At 40.6% G+C, this 17,315-nt stretch overlaps 2 protein-coding genes across 8 annotated transcripts in view; one reads left to right on the top strand and one right to left on the bottom strand.

Moving 5' to 3' along the window:
• Positions 1-55: 55 nt before the first annotated feature.
• shisa3 (shisa family member 3) lies at positions 56-4,605 on the top strand. The gene is made up of 2 exons (XM_008420554.3): positions 56-973; positions 3,672-4,605. Exons 1-2 carry the CDS (start codon positions 703-705, stop codon positions 4,235-4,237), a joined length of 837 nt encoding a protein of 278 aa, XP_008418776.1. The 5' UTR covers positions 56-702; the 3' UTR covers positions 4,238-4,605.
• Positions 4,606-8,692: 4,087 nt separating this feature from the next.
• atp8a1 (ATPase phospholipid transporting 8A1) overlaps positions 8,693-17,315 on the bottom strand; it is a 101,034-nt gene continuing 92,411 nt past the window's right edge. For 6 of the 7 annotated variants that reach the window (XM_081611683.1, XM_008420551.3, XM_008420553.3 and 3 more), the window contains 4 exons: positions 15,992-16,080; positions 15,583-15,675; positions 14,401-14,492; positions 8,693-11,130 (listed from right to left, as the gene is read on the bottom strand). In XM_081611683.1, the coding sequence (XP_081467809.1) occupies positions 11,039-11,130; positions 14,401-14,492; positions 15,583-15,675; positions 15,992-16,080 (366 nt within the window). In that variant the 3' untranslated portion in view covers positions 8,693-11,038. Of the gene's footprint in view, positions 11,131-12,708; positions 13,003-14,400; positions 14,493-15,582; positions 15,676-15,991; positions 16,081-17,315 lie in introns of all 7 variants that reach the window. The other variant, XR_014089294.1, reaches the window with a different exon arrangement.

Here is a 17,315-nt window from a genome sequence, read left to right as displayed (position 1 = left end):
AAAAAACTCTGGACATAGTAAAATAAGTAAATAAGTAAATAAGTAAAATAAAAGCATAGTTCAGGTATAAACACAATGGACTGATGCTTATCCTCTAATATTTAACAAATTCACGCAAATATGGTCAGAAACTGTAGTCAGCTTTTGTTTTTCCCACTTGTAGTTGCTGAAGTGAAGCCCGTGTCATATTTATAACAAGTTAAGATAAGAACTTAAGTGTCAATCTTTAGGCATCAATATTACTATATAATTTGTTGTTGAACAGCGTGAACGCGCACGTCCGGATGAAGTGGAGTGCCGTGCGCGCGCCCCAAAGCACCGATTCACAAAAGCGGCCGATCTGCAGAGAGGCGAACACACACGCAGCCCCTTCTCATCCTGCTACACCAAAGCGGAGAAGAAACCGGAGCGATTTGGTTCTGCTGGGTTTTGCCGTCTCCGTCTGGACCAGAACTCGCCACAGAGATGAGACTTTTAAAAGTCACTTAAAACCCATCATTTGGATCCTGTTCACTTCAAACGCCGCTGATGTCCCACCGCGCGTCGGATGCGGCAAAGATGGCATAACTTTACATGCATTGGGTTCAGTTTCGCGTTGGGACATTCATCCCAGCTCGGAACCCGCGTCCAGGCAGCTGAGGCCGAACAAGAGGCGAGGCGGCGGGAGGAGGGGGAACCGTGAACCCGGAGCGGCCGGGCGGGATGGTGCGCTTCTGGAACTGCCTGCTGCTGGGATATCTGACCTGGAACCTGCGCATATCGGACGCTCAGGGGGAGTACTGCCACGGCTGGCTGGACTCTAACGGGAACTACCATGAGGGCTTTCAGTGTCCGGAAGACTTTGACACCACGGACGCGACAGTGTGCTGCGGCTCCTGCGCGCTGCGCTACTGCTGCGCGGCCGCGGACGCACGCCTGGACCAGGGGGTCTGCACCAACGACAGGGAGGTGGACAACACGGAGTTTGCCCCGCGTAAGTTTAGGGAGTTTTTATTGTTCAGAACTCAAAGCAAATAAATGGAAGTAAGCAGACATTTTTAGCTGATTTGTAGTTCTTTTTAAAAAAAAATTTTTTTTAATTAATATTATTTTAAAGAAGTATTTTGTACAGCAGCAATAACTATATACCACTAATATGTAACTAGTTTTTAAAAATGAAAAAATTTGCTTAGATGCTTGTACTGTTCACAATTAGTTGTGGCAGATCTTTCAGTAGAGGTCAGAGGTCAGATGGAGAGTCTGGACAAGGAAGAACAGGTTAAGTTTCAGAGAGAGACTTGGTCAGAAATACTTCATGTCTTTAAGAGGAGGGGGGGGCGGGGGCGGGGAGGGGGGAGTCTCCAACAAAAATACCGCAATGCAATCCTTTTAAATCACGACCAAAATAGAAATATTGCAAAATAAAATTATAAAATTTCAAAAATGTAGCTGCAGAATCTCAGCCCAAGTTTTTAGGCTCCTTTTCTTGTTCCTTGGAAGTATTTTCTTATCAGCTTTGAACTTTTACAGAGCTGCTCAGATTCAATGAATTCATGCTGTTTCAAAGTTGTATTTTCAGCATTATTTTGGCAAAAGAGTCTAGTTTCCAAACCACCTGCTTTCATCTTAGCTCCAGATGCTTCCTTTTTTTTTTTACCTCAGCACTCTTCAGATTGTTATTTGTGGAAAAACTGGATAAGTTATGATGCAGCATATCTCTGCCTCTCGCCTGATGTTCATAAAACACACAGTTTTAATATGTTCTTCCAAAGAAATAGAGATGAAACCCGAAGAAGTGGAGGTTGAAGATTTTCCAGAATCAAAACCAGTTTCTGCACAAGTTGGCAACGTTCTGCTGCCAAACATAACTTGTTTTTAAACTGAGCTTATCACATCATTATTGCACGGAAATGCGTCTTTACAGCTTGTACAAACCATGTAAAGTAAGCTGTGTAGGTTTTAATTTTCTGCTGCCTAAATTTAGAGGTTTTATCAGTTTTCTTTCAATTTCCAGAAGGGAAACGGGGGTAAGTCTTGAACTGATTTCACTGTGTCTCATAAAATAAATAAATGCTCACAGATTTCCTTCCTGAGCGCAACCAGGCTTCACAAAGAGCAACTTGAGATGTTTGTGTGTTCAGCAGGAATGTGTCCCTGTTTTGATCAGAACATTTCATGGGTTTCAAAAGAAAAACACGATTTAAAGTGTTTGATAATGATCCATTTGTCTGGATAAAGGTTTTTTGTGTACATCTTGGAAAAGCATATTCTTTGGGCATCATGTCAAAGCCACAAATCTTAATATATGTTTCCCGGATTTAATGCAATAGGCCTTATAGTAGCATATTATTTGAAATAAATGCAATACATTACACAGTTTTAAGAATTTTTAACATGGAAATCTGAAAAGTAAAACTGGTGTTCATATTCAGTCTTCTTTAGTCTCAAATCCATGGGTGAAATCCAACGCCCTGGTGTTTTTTTTTTGTTGTTTTTTTTTTATATGGGCATTTGCCCAGGGTGTCATTAGATAAGGGGATGAATGATATGATGGCCATCCCACAATGAAACATGTCGATGGCAGCACCATGCTGCGGAGTTGGGAAAGATAATCAGAATTTAAAGGAGCTAAATAAAGGGTAAAATCTGGAGAACCCGTTAGAGGCAGCAGAAAGGCATGTTTCACTTTCCAGCAGGAAAACAAACCCAAAGCTACAGAGCTGGAGATTTAACTGAGCGGTTTGAATCAAATCCGTTTTTAGATGTTAAAATTAATCAGATAATTGAGAATCTCAGACGTTGCTAATCTATTCAGAGAGGTTGAAGCTACTTTGCAAAAAACAATGTGCAGAAATGTAAAATTTTCACTGTGTGAAGCTGGTGGACACATATGCAAAATAAATAAATAAAAAATACTACATGCAGCTCTAATCACAACAACCAGAGGTCTTAAAAAGTACCGTATTTTGGTTGTACTGGACTTTATTTAGGAGAATCAGAGTAAGGGGTGGGCAGCAGAATATGAATGGTAATATTCAGATTTTTATTAGTAAAATATTAAAGATGATTTTCTTGTGAAATACAGTACATTGACGTTTGTGGAAAACATATGAGTAGTTGTGCTAAGGTCTGTTTTTATGAAGCGCATGTCACTAAAGTCTAAATTCTGGTGGTGAATTCACTTCTATGACCTGATAATGAACTTTAGATCCAGAACATTTTCACTAGAGGTTCACAAATAAATCTACTCCGACTTCTTTAAATTTTGGAGATCGGTGATCGGCCGATACTTATGCACCGACCTTATCTACCTGGACAAAGGTCTAAATCTTCCACAGTCCTATTTTACTCTGCTGTGAGAGGTTTGACTGGCAGACCCGCTCAGCTGGTCAGGTCTGCATGTTTGGAGTCAACAATAGTCGCCACACTGTTACCTACTCAGCGACTTTCTTTCTATATTTAGAAAGATTTCAGATAAAAAATAAATAAATATTGGTCAAAATCTCAATTGGCATTTAGCCAGAAAATTGCAATCAGTGCACCTCAAATTTTCACAAAGTTTCAAGTGACAGAAGAATATATATATATATATATATATATATATATATATATATATATATATATATATATGAAGCTTTACTATCATGGCTGTAGATCTTATTTGCATCTTCTCCTCCTCTCCTATCCCTCAGAGCCCATCTATGTTCCCTTCCTCATGGTGGGAAGCATCTTCATCGCCTTCGTCATCGTTGGCTCCCTGGTGGCGGTCTACTGTTGCACCTGCCTGCGGCCCAAGCAGCCCACCCAGCAGCCCATCCGCTTCTCTCTGCGCAGCTGCCAGGGAGAGACCATCCCCATGATCCTGACCACGGCCCCGCCCAGCCTGCGCGCCCCGTCTCGGCAGTCCAGCACGGCCACCACCAGCTCCAGCTCGGCGGGCGGGGGCAGCTCCACGCGGAGGTTTTCTCTGGGGGGTCCGGCCCAGCAGCAGCAGCACGGCTGCCTTGTGACTGCCACCGTCTCCTCCTCAGCCTCCACTCCCAGTCAAACCCCACAGACTCTACTACCTCCTCCACCGCCTCCGCCCTACACATCACCGCCCATAACAGGAGCGCTCCAGCACCCACAGCTGCAGCTCCACCAGCCCTCTCATCCCGCTCAGAGCACCAGCTTCCTGCTTCCCCAGCAGTACTTCTTCCCCCTGCAGCCCGACGCCTTCACAGCAACCAAGGGCTTTGCTGACTTTGGACAGAGCTGACAGGCGTCACCAGAGGCTTACAGGAACTCCTGGACGGCGGAGCATGAGTCAGTGAGAACAAACATGGCTGCCTGAATGAGTGAACTGGACACAACAACAGGCCTGTTTGGGGACCATTTCTACATTTTATGCACTTTTATAAAGCCAGCAGATCCCTGTGGTCTAACTAAACTCTTGTCCAACTTCCTCCAGAAACATCAAATGTCTCAAAATGTTGTTGTTTTTTATAGAAGTATATTATACAGAGAATGTAGGAAGTTTTAAATGTAAAAAATGACACCTGAGAGTGAAGAGACGCTTTGTGTGGAAATGTGGGTGTTTGTGAAATGACTCCCTAATGTACGCTAATTAAAAGCTGTTTATTGTCAGTTCTGTGAAGCATATCTCAGATCTACACAAAAACAACTCTGGTCCTCTTGGGTCAGGCATACGGTCATGGGAAATAATGAGAAAACCCTTCAGCAGCTTATTTGATTTTGTGACATTTTGACGTATGGATATTTAAAATAATCTAATACCTAAAAATGCAAGTATTATATAGAAAGACTAAAGAATGAAGAAAATGCATTTCTAGGTTTTTTGTAAACTGTAAAAAAAAAAAAAAAAAAAAAACACTGCAGCTTCCCTAAGGGTCATAGAAAAAGGGCACCTACATGTTTACGTCAACTAAAATTAAACATGATCTCATCAGATAAAGATCAGAAAATCTTTGCTCTGCATTGTGATGAAAGTTTAGACCTCAGATATCCAGCTTGGTGTCCTCCTGACCGTGTGAGGGAGCAACCGGATCTTGCTCCCTCACAAAACACCAGAAAATCAACAGGACACTTCCTGTTGATGTTTTAATTTCTTTATTAATTTCAAGAATAAAGAAATTAAAACATTGTTGATGTTGAGTCGAAGCCCAAACATTCGTGTCGCTTTGAGAGTGATACAGACTGTACACGGAAAAACACCCCAAACATCTCACCGACTGAATGATGGCTACAAAAAGGTGCAGTTAGCGTTTAGATTTCATAATTTCTTCCTTTCCTGAGATGAAAACAAATAGATTAGACACTAATGTGTGAGGGTGTCCTATTAAAGCAGCTAAATAAGTGAGTAATTAATGGGCGGTGGCCGGTGGACAGGTCGGACCAACACGGTAGCTCCCTACCTGTAGCTTCTTCTTGCGCCAGACTTCACGGCAGGAATGCAGAGCTGAGATCCGTCATTGTCAGTGCTCAATGAGCATGGCATGGTCGCAGTGTTAAAAACAACTCCCTCCAGAAACAGGTTTATGTTGCAGCAGGAGCTATAGGGGAGCCGCCACAAAGACCTTTCTGTTCCCCGGTTACCTGACTGTGAAACTGATCTGGTGATCAGCATCTCCTGAAACCTGCTGCGGATGTTTGCTGCTGCGTGGAGAGGATACACAAAATTACAGCTTTTATCACAAAAATGCATCTTACAGGATGAGTTTCAGGGTGAACATCTGCAACACATTCAACGTCTGTCCTCTCAAAGGAAAGTACAAGTTGGCAACAGATCTAGAACGTTTCTGGAGAGATACTTTAATGCATTTGCAAAGTTAAATAAAGCTACCCTCCTTACAGGAGCACTGGAACTATTTTTGTTAAAAGTGTTTTTTTATGGACTTTGTCTCTTTTCTCAGTTGTAAGCTCTTGAAAACATTTCAGAAAAACCACACAACCTCTGTTTGCCACAATAACAAGAACACATTAGTTAGGATTTTTTAGATTTTCATATAATCAAACCCTGTTGTTGGGATTTGCGGTCAGTTTTCCTAGCGAAACAATGTATTCACCACCATGGTTAGCAGCAGCCACAATCATTCATCTAAATTATGTCAAATAAAAAAAGAACCAGCTTAACGTTTCTTTGTTTGGGTCAACTTTAAACATCAGATACAATCAGAAACATTAGGAGCTCTTTTATTCCTTTCTGAAAATCTGGCTGTTTTAAAAACAAGTTTGTTGACGACATAAATCATCCTCCCTTACCAAATAATAATAATAAAACATCTACAGAAATAGATTAGTGCCTCTGAAAAAAACTAATAAAAATCTGACTTTAATCTGACAATTAATTCTGATTATGGGTTAAACAGAGAACACATTGCTGGGTGAAAACTCATTATTCTCTTACAGTGAGCAGGACAGTCTATAATAACCATTAGATGCCAACTGGTTGTTTGGGGGGTTTGGCAGAAATAAGCATCTCTTCTGTTCTATAGTCACAAACATTAGGTGACTAGTGGAGCACTAGAAGAGGAATTGTGACACTATGGTCTTGTTTTTTCTTTTAAAACACCTTAAATAACATTTTGGGGTGAATGGCATAAGGAATTATTTTTTAAACACTATTAAGGTCTTAAGTACCATATTTTTCGGACTATAAGCCGCTACTTTTTCCCCACGCTTTGAACCATGCGGCTTATTTCCTGGTGCAGCTTTTATGTGGATTTTTCTTCAACCACCAGGGGGCTCTTTAGCAGAAAGTGAATCATAGGAAATCAAAATTGGAAATCAAAGAAGAAAGCGCCAATTTTCATTTAGAACAAGCACATGCTAGCAGCAGGCACAACGGAGAAATTTCTTGAAACTCATACCCCCTCATCATGGAAACAACACGAAGAAAAAGATGCCGCTTTTAAGTTGAGGACTATCGATCTGGCAAGGAAATAGAGCCGCTGCACGTAAAATCTCCGTGAACGAGTCCATGGTTCGGCGTTGGATACGCAGCTCTCTGCTGCGTCTTTGTGGAAAACCGAGAGCGGCGGAGATACCAGTGTCTTATATATTAGGTATATTACGTTTTTTTAAATTATTTTAATTGTAGGTGCGGCTTACAGTGAGGTGCGCTCCGTACTCCGGAAAATACGATAAGTATCCTTCTAGAAAGAAAAATACTGAAAATCCATCAGGATAATGATGCACAACATGAGAGAAATGATTCCTCAACACAGAAAAGTCAACCTTCTTTTACAACAGTCCTAAGGAATGATAAAGATCTGTCTCTGTACGGTCCCACTTTGTTAAATATTTAGAAAGTTTAAATGTTTTTTTAGCTAACTGGTTTGACAAGTGACTAGTGATTAAGTTCATAAACTCAGATTAAGGGTTAGATTCTTCCAAAGTTTTAATGTCAAACTGAAGACCTACAGGCAAAATCCGGTTAAATTCTAGAGGACCACAGAAATAGAAGTTCAAGATCACTTCAATATGACTTAAATCAGTTTTCATTTGCACGGTGAAAAATTTCTAAAGTGTGAAAGGATGACAATATTTATTTTTAAAAGTACTAATTGAATGCAAATAAATATTTTGACAATTTGTTGATAGGTAATCAATATATTCTGCTTCCGCCAGCCCTGAGGTCATTTATTCACTAAGTTTTTTTACACATCTTCACACACAGAGGTGCCAATAAATCCAGAAAGCATAAACTACAACCCAGTTTATGGAGCATAGAACCAATTTAAAAATCCCGATGATGTTCTAAGGGTTAAAAAAGCAGAGAAATGGCCTTTTTCCATCACTTAAACACCAAAACGTTCAATGAGTAAGAAAAACTTAACTGTGATGTTGACACAGATATAAATCACAATGAAATTTTCAACTTTTTTTGTAGTTTTCTTTCTAGAGTAAAAAGTTTCATGGTGCAGACATTTTTCCATTCTTAGTTTGATCCTTTTCCACACCTGTCCACAATTTGAGAAGGATAATTGTACTAAACTCTATTCTCCTCCACACTTTTCATTTCCAGGAACATAGATATAACTCTATGAATGCTACATCCATTTCAGTCAGTGCATTACCCAGCGGCCTCTTCTGTTAATTTGCTATCCTTGGATCGCTTCAAAAGATGGCGTCCGTTTTGTTTTTACAGTGAATGCTGCGGAGGCCAACACAGGGGCCCCTAGTGTGAAACGAGGAAATTAGTCTGGAGGCTCGTCTGTTACAGTCAAACAATTAAGACCACAGCAAAAAAAAAAAGCACACACAGATTAATCAAAAGTCTGTATTTGGCCTAAGATCTCAAATTTCCTGGTGATGTTTTTGTCCTCTCTTTCCCCGTTTCCCTGATGATGTTGCTTTTAGAGACACACGAAATCAATCAAAGATCTAAGTCATGGTCAGCCGCTTTTCACTCGATTTTGCTCAAATCCTGCAAAATATGACTAGTTTCTATATTATTAATTAAATGCATTAAAATTGAACTTAAACTTTCATTAAGTTTAATGAAAATGAGATAAAGGCTAGGGACATTTCTACAAACACAGAGCATATTTTTTCCCCCTCTTATGCGCTGTAGTGCCAGAAAAAAATGAATTGGCAGGTCTGCCTAAAAAAAACCCCACAAATTGGTAAAGGCTAGGAAAATCCTAATCTGAGCATCACTGGTTGCTGTCTATGCATGCACAAAAATCAGCCAGTGTGTTTACACTGTTCCTTCATGGTTGTAAAGTTTATTTCAGTAGTCCTTCATGGCAGTAAAAGACAACACTTATTAGGTTTGCAGTCCCAACATGCAGAACAATCATTGAACAAAAGAAGAAAACAGAATCGGACATTAAAAAGAAAGAGTTAAAAGGTGCATTTTTTCCAACTTTTGCAAAGTGATCAACACTCCAGGGAGATTCAGAGTAGTACAGTTAACACGTCAGAGAACAGTTTGTGTTATCCATTCATGCAGCCCACATTCACAGACGACAAAGTTTTATGTTCTTTGCGGAAGAAAAAAAAAAAAAGCGACAGTCCAAGCCTTCCACGACGACGGCGACGACATCCACATTCAGCTGCTTGGAAATTTCCGACGACCAATTAAGGTTTTTTTTTTTTTCAATGCTATTAACGAGCAAAAAAACAAGAAAAGTATCTGAAACTTAAAACACAAAAAGAAAACATTCCTGTAGAGCAGAGGTACAACGTATGAAGTAAAACAAGTTACAAACATATACACTCTTTAGAAATGATAAACTATATCATACCAGATATTAACAACTGGAAAGGTACATTGAGTGCATTGTGCAACACTTTGTGTCAAAGCGAGCTGAACACACACACATACACGCACACAGTCATCCTGCACACACACACACACACTCACTCACTCCCTGTACGGGCCATGCAGCAGCACACACAGATAAATTAGAACTATACCTGAAGTCGTGCAGACAGACAACTGGAGCGAGCATCAACACACACCCACACCCACACGCGCACACACACATAGATAATAAAAGAGATGCACCAGGACTCCCAGTCACACACATGCAGTCCATCCACGCAAACATACAGCACATGCACATGCAGGCTATGAAGTGACACACACACAGTCAGAAATCTGATCTCCCATAGGGAGAAAAAAAGCAATCACACAGATACTGACCAGTCAAATATAAATAAAACAAGCCGGAACAATAATATTCATATTACCCATTACGAGACATTTAAGAAAGCTCAGATTCCACGTCGGATCTATTCTATCTTGCCAAAAATGAAAAGCTATAGACAATTCATTACAAAGCCAATCAATGCAAAAGTCATAGATCTCCAATATAAAAATACAAATTCACAAAGAACTACAGAGAGAAAGTGGTTTTGATACCGTCGTGGAGTTTCCTGGCTAATATTTCTCTCCCTTAAGCTAATGGCACTTATGTTTGAAGGGATAAAATCTCCATTTTTAGGGGAAACACTACCGCTACTGTGAGCTTGCCTTCAGCTCACCTCTGCAGGAGCAGATCTGTAGTTTGAAACACTGCAGGAGTGCAATACTGTGGAGTTCAGACAGTGCTGTTGTCTTCAGGTGTGTGTGAGAGAGAAAGAAAGGGAGAGAGCTTCCAAGTAGCACTAAATTATTCTTGGCAATCTTTTTCTTCTAAGAGGGAAAAGTTTCAGGTAGGCACCGCTGTGATTTTTGAGAGAGGAGTGATGTGTGGAATGCGATTCTAGGTCGAGAGCCGAGCGCCGGCTGTTAAAAACAAGAGGAAACGGGGTCAGCTCTAAAGGAAAATAAAAAATAAGAAGCTACAAAAAGGATTAACCAGGCGCGGCATCTACATGTTTAAAAGCTGCAACTAAAAACCTAAATTAACGCGAGTTAAAAGAACAAATGGGGACGAAGGCATGAGCAGATGTAAGGCGTCACACAAGAGATGCTCGCGTAAGTGCAAAACCGAACTAAAACATTACAAACATTTGCTCTGAAGTGGTCTGGAGAACATTTACCTGCATTTGATAGAAAATTGTCCGAATTCACTAGTACTTGGACGATTGTATACACGACTGCTCTTTGGCAATCTTTCACAAGTTCGATTCCTCTGAACTGGCTGCTCTCCGGTGGCGCTTACCTCGGTACTAACAGTGTTTAGGAGTGGTTTAATAGAATGATTTTAGGCTTTGTGGCTCAGTGCTAAGAAGCTGTCATTCAACAGGAAGGAGAGGTTCGCTCGGACAAAACTGAGCGCGAACAGTGAAGAACTTCAGACCACAGAATGCCAAAAAACGCACAGTGCTCATCAATTCTGCTGGACACACAAACACAGCCGATAGTGAACATGGTTTGTTTCCGTCCTGGTGTTTTTTGTCGTCTTTTTTTTTTTCTTTTTTTATGTCCACGATTTTCAAAGACTTTTCATTGTTCCTCAGTCCATCCATTTGTCCGTAGCTTCCCTTGTGTGCTGGAAGTTTACGCTCCCACCAACACTTTTCTGTCCATTAAAAAACCCCGGCGGAGACAGCAGCCATGGGCCCAGGTGGTCCGACCGGGAACAAGAAGGACGGCGGCGCACCTCTAGTTGCTTCTCTGTTTGGTGGTGTCGTACGCTCTGATGACCTCGGACTGAGACACCACTCCGTTCTCATCTTGAGAAAAGGCGTAGCCATCTGAAAACAAAGCGACACGGTTAAAATGAACCCCAAACAGAACGTAAAACCTCAAGGATGCGAAATAAAACTCCAAAGTAAATATCTGGGAAATACTGGAGCTGCCGCGATATTGTGACATTGCTGTTGAATATTTCGACAACACTCGTTGTGAGGTTTAGCATCTTGACCACCAAGTTGAAACCACATTTCATATTCAGTTTAAAAACCCTAAACCTCTTCTTCCCTCTCTCACTATAGCACCTTAAGTCAGGCTAAGCCTTTCCTGTTTTAGGCCACTTAGACTTTCCAAAATGATTATTCTTCACTAAATACCAGATTCTTTTCATGCGGTTTAAACTAATGACTTGAGTTTGATGAAATTGAAACACTAGCGACCCTCAGCAGTTTGCTGGAGTTTTGGTCCATTTCTCCTGACAGATGAGTCTGAATGGTAGTACGCCATGTTTTAGCTCTGCACACACATTCTCCATAAAACATTTAAGATGGCTGCTCCAAAAACAACATTTCTGCCTTTAAGCTTCTCTGTAATGAACTTGGGGTCATTTCTCATTTAGAAGTCCCCCCTGTGTTCAAGTTTAAAGTTCTTAGTTGATGTCTTGAGCTGTTGCTTTAATATTACCATATAATGTTATCTTATCTCATGATGAAATCTATTTTCAAGAGCACTAACCCCCCTTGCTGCCAAATACCCATAGGACATGATGCTGCCATCACCATACTTCAAGTGTTTGGTTCTCTCAGAGTTGCAAGCTTCTCCATTTTTCCTGCAAATTTAGCAACGGTCATCATGGCCAAACACTTCAGTTTCACTTCCATCAAACCACTGGATGTGTTTGCTGAAAGCAAGAGCTTTATTAAAGATTGCAATCTGTATGTTCTGTTGATTTTGGGGTGATGGATTCTTCATCTCTGAGCAGTTATCCACAGGACTAGTTGTGCTTTCACCAACTTCAGCCAGCATCTTCACAAGGCCTTCTACTCTCATCACTGAGCTGAATATCAGATTTCACACCAAAACCACGTTCCGTACTATTGATGAATGTGGAACCTTCAGGAATCTGGAAAATGTTAAGATCCACAAACCTCTTCTGATGATTGTAATATATGTTGTGCAGCTCCAGCAAATATGACTATAACAGGTCCAAAAGGATCCATTTTTGAATTAAAAACAGAAATAAAATAACTTTGCAATGATTTTCTAGATTAGCAAGTACCTGTACGTTTTTTTTTTTTTTAGCTTAATGATGCTGATGATGACCTAAAGGAGATTTTTTGAACACAACAACAATTGCTCTGTTACTTTTTTTTTTTTTTAACTCTTAATGCAATTCTATAACCAGAGGAGAAACAAACATTTCTGGCAGTGACAAATGCTCAGTTTACTTAACATATAAATGAATAAATATTTCAAACAAACATTTCTGTAAAAATAAAATAATGTGATGAGTCTGAAAAACACACTCCCCCCCCACCCCCACCCCACCCACAAGGTATATCTGTAGTGTGAAGATGCACTATAATCTACACCTTCACTCTCCTAACAGGGTCTCACTTGACCTTTGGCCCCTGACTCACCTTCAGGTGTCAAATGACTCGCTCAGTGCCCGGCGGCCAGCGGGCCAGTTCAAAGGAGCCCGCTGAGTCGAGTGCAATGTGAGGGAATAACAGCGCAACATTTCATCATTATCTGGCTCTACTGAGCTTATCTCAGGACACACTGAGGCACACGGCAAGGAAGGAGCGAGAAATAAAGCTACAAGGAGAGATAGAGGCGTCTATCTGGGAGCTACGGGGGGCTGAGACTTAAATGGGGATGAGGTGTGAATAATGAATCAAAAAGGAATCACACAACAACGATTTCATCCCCACCTAAAGGACAAACAAAAAACAAGCCGATCAGACAAAAGACACAAAAGAACAAAGAAACACACAAAACAGAAAATAAAACCCATGCCTGAGAAGATATTGGATGGTTAAGACGGCTAAGTCTGAACTTTTAAATATTAAATATAGAAGTTCTTCATTCCGATTGATTTCAGGCTGAACTGGGATCAGATTTCTGCCTGGTTTGAGAGAAGAAATGTTTCAACAACATGTAATAATCCGAGATTATTATTAAAAGCAAAAAAAAGAACATTGGCTTTTCTTTTGGCAAACTTATTAAGCCTGTGGGGAATTGAACACAGTTTGAGCTGATTACTGTATATATCAGCAGTTAGCAGTGTGACAAGGCAGGGCTGAGAAAGCCTTGTAAGATAATACACAGCATTAATGATGCTGCCTGAAGTCGCCAACGTCAATATATGTATCAATCATTTAGCTCTTCTGTCTGAGTGAAGATGGATTCTTTTCACACAAACCAAACAAAGAATATTAAAACTTTAAAACTATTAAAACTATTCATCAGGTAGAATCAGTCCAGAAATTACAAGTTTAGCAAGTTTTCCCACTTTGTTTTTGAAAGTTAATGTGATGACTGGACACTGCAGATTACTTCGGAGATAGAAAGGCTGCATAAATGATAAAGGATGATGATAAATAATCTGAGATGAAAATTTCCTGGTGACCAGATTCTGACAGTTTTTTTGCTAAGAGCCCGGATCCGTCATCAACTGCTGAAAACCCCCCCCAAACATTTCCTTTATTTTCTAATCAGGAGACATCATGGAGATTTTTACTGAGCGAAGAAAACTCAAACGTTACAGCTGTTGCATAGTTTTGGTGAAATATTTCAAAGTTTCACAATGATCAAATTAAATTAGTTCTTTTTTATCCGTTGGAAGAGTCCAATCTCTGTGTCACAGATCACAGGTGTAAAAAATGTTGGCAGGCTCGCCGAGACTGATTTTTACAGTTAGCAATGCTGACTGTTTACAGTTTGGATGAATTTGGTAAAATAAAATGATTAACTTGTGTTGAAGCAAACGTCTACATTATTAGTTGTGCACAAAATAAGTTGGGGAGCTTTGGAATTAATGGATGCCTGATCTGTGCATAGCTGCTTCAAGAATATATCTGCCTTGAACAAGTAAATTAAAAGGAAAACATGATGAGAAAAAATAAAGAAAAAAAAAGTTGGTAAATGGTTACAAACCGTGATCCGGAGGTTTCTAGCAGTTATTTTCCACTCCATGCTTCTCATTGGAGTTTTAATATCCATTTAAAATGCATAGAGCTATGTTTATTTTTCCTAAACAATTACGGACACTACCTGAACAAAAAGCTTAAAGAAACCAGAGAGAGAAGAAGGATGTGTGAGCAACTTACGGAGCAGGTTCTGCTGCATGGACTCGGAGCGGTACAGACTGACCGTGCTCTTCTTGAAGACGTTCTTCAGGAGCTGGGCTCTCTCCGTCAAACTGCACACACAGAAACATTGAGAGTGTTGGCAGCCTGCAGAGCATCACGGCCAGACTTAATGACCCATACATCAACCTCCAGAGTGCCTCGACCTGCCAGCCGCTCTACCTGCTGGTTCAAACATCGAGCGTGGAGACTAAACTGCGGAGAGGCTAGAGGAAGGGCCAAACGAGAGCGTGGGGAAGGATGGGAAGCAGCGGGGCGGCCAGGAGGAATTCATGTACACGTGTGGGACAGGACATATCTGCGTGTGCGTGCATGTGTGTCTGCAGAGAGTCATTCATGTGTTTGTATGTGTATTTGTTGCGTGTGTATGTGTGTGTGTGTGTGCTCCTGCTGGCTCTTGGACAGCAGCCAGTCAGGAGGATCACTTTCAGCCTGCAGGAGATCTCACACTGATGTGCTGCATGTTGATGTGTGCAGCAGACCTCAGACCCCAAACAGCACAGGAGACCTGCTTCGGCTAAAACACTACAGCACTGTATGGCTTTAATTAGCCGAAGAGCTCTTGCTCTAAAATGCGACGTTCCGTATTTTTATGGGAAAGAAAGAAAAAAAAAGGGAGAAAACCACCATTATGGCATGATTACCGATATTACAGTCAGACTCCTGCAATTTAGCAGCAATTTTGAGATTTCTTTCCTCCACACAGGACTTGTTGCTGGCAGAGTAGCTGTGAGTGTTCGTGACATTTTCGTGACAAAAAGATGATTCTTCCTCCTAATTGACGTTGGGAAAAAATGATTCATATTTTGTCCAAGAAGGCGAGAACAGCAGCTAAACTTTCAATCGTGTGGTCGTGAAAAGGTCAGGAGAGAAATCACACCCATGAGACGACACAAATGAAATTCAACAAACGATGAGAAAAAACTTCTTTAGATGTAGCTTTTTTTTGAGTGAAGATTTGAGTACTTTAACATTTTTATATCCATTTCTTTCAAGATATTTTAGGCTAAACAAGATAGGATTATTTTTTTGTCCAAATATTGTTTATTTTTTAACATGTTCAGTAATCTTCTGTAGACACGCCCTGTGATGTCACTAAAACCTCGCAGTGAACACAGAAATACTGGACTGGTGTAGCTGTACCTCTTTCCTTGCACTACTGCTCCAGGGTCCTTAGATAAAGCCTCCAGCTCCTGCACCTCATCCACCAGGGTCTTGAAGCAAGCTTTCTTCACACTGTAAATCAAACATGCAGTAAACAGCATGTTGAGCATAGTTTACCACGACGACGTGTTTGGAGACTGATGATATAAAATGCAGAAAATGAAAATGAAGCTTTTAAGTCGGCAAATTGCTCCAGACGCAGAGAATCTGCAGATGGATGATGTCGGCCTGTCATCTCCTGCTGAGAATTCACAAAACGGAAACACCAGAGTTCCTTGGAAGTTTGTTGAAAAAGCGAAAGCAGGAATTTCTGCTGGCGATAGGAGAGATACTGGAGGAATTTCCTGAACAGCGAGCGTGAGAGAGGGAGCGCGGGGAGAAAACTCACACTTTGTAGGTTACGTCAAAGATCAGCGAAGTGACCGGGATGAAGAACAGGCCCATCCAGAAGACCCCTGAGCTGAACATCACTCTCGCCTGCAGGGAACAAACACACACACACACACACACACACATTTAATCTCAGGTCACTGCGGACAATGCAGAGTTCAACAGCTGGGAGATGTTAAAGAGGAGAAACACCAGAAAAACCTGAACAACAATCCCTATCCTCCTGCAGTATCACACAACAAACAGCCCAAAACAAACTGTTTTTGTGCTGAAATGGAGAATATAGGTTCAGATAACTTGCTCAAGGCGGGTTAATCAACCATGACTGAAGGATCCCATTGTTTTGTTTTCGTTTCGAGGCCCTTCACCTCTGCGCCCCTGTGGGAGGAGGAAGTACCTGTGGGGCATTAAGATAGTTTAATCTTTTTCTAAGAAAAACAACTATGCAATCTGTTGTGTGGAGAGTTTCTGTCAAAGCAGCATAAATACATTTACTCAAAGATAACTCAGCTTCTAATTGTTTATTGTCCATTTACAGGTGTAAATTTGCCTTTCCTGCCCCTCATCATAAAACATTCCAATAGTCATTTCTTAAATATTTTCTGGCATAAAGAATTATAGAGCCTTCTAAAGATATTAAACCATTTATTTTTAGATTTGTCAGTTTGTCACAAACTTCAGTGCATGTTATTGGGATTTAAATGTAAAGCATAATTGTGAAGTGAAAGGAAAATAATACCTGGATCAATGTCTACTGATTTTTTTAAATTAATGGGTAAAAATGTAGATGTACAAACCTGGTTGGAGGCAAGGTTTGTACATCCTTGTACAGTTTAAATCTGGACTTAAACTGTACAATGATGTACAGTTTACACTCTTATTTGTTCTAAAATAATGAAAACCATGTGTCATTTTCCCTCCACTTTTCTACTTTGTGTTGGTTTAGCACATATAGTCCCAATGAAATACATCAACAACTGTGGTTATAAAGTGAAAAAATACGGAAAAGGTCAGCAGGTAGAACTTTAGAAAAACGCCATAATGGAATTTCCCACCCTTGTTTCCAGATCTAATCGCCTCTCAAAAAGCTCTCTAGGGTCGCCCACGTCTTTAGTAATAAAGTAGTTTATCATTTAAGAACTCCAAGTAACATGTATTTACTTTATGACTTATTAGTTTTAGCTTCAGTGAGGCTGTGAACCGCTGTGGTGGGGGTACAAAACTTCAAGATTGTCCTGTTTTCTTTGGCCCACCTTACTGAAGCTATCCGTTATTACACGTCTGAGTTACGACTCGTGTTCCTTGCATTGTAATATGCCACT

This window comes from Poecilia reticulata, chromosome 10 (assembly GCF_904066995.2).
Source record: "Poecilia reticulata chromosome 10, P_reticulata-male-v2, whole genome shotgun sequence".
NCBI classification, from domain to species: domain Eukaryota; kingdom Metazoa; phylum Chordata; class Actinopteri; order Cyprinodontiformes; family Poeciliidae; genus Poecilia; species Poecilia reticulata.
The sequence above is the reverse complement of the archived record's forward strand: the minus strand, read 5'-3'. Positions and strand labels throughout refer to the sequence as shown.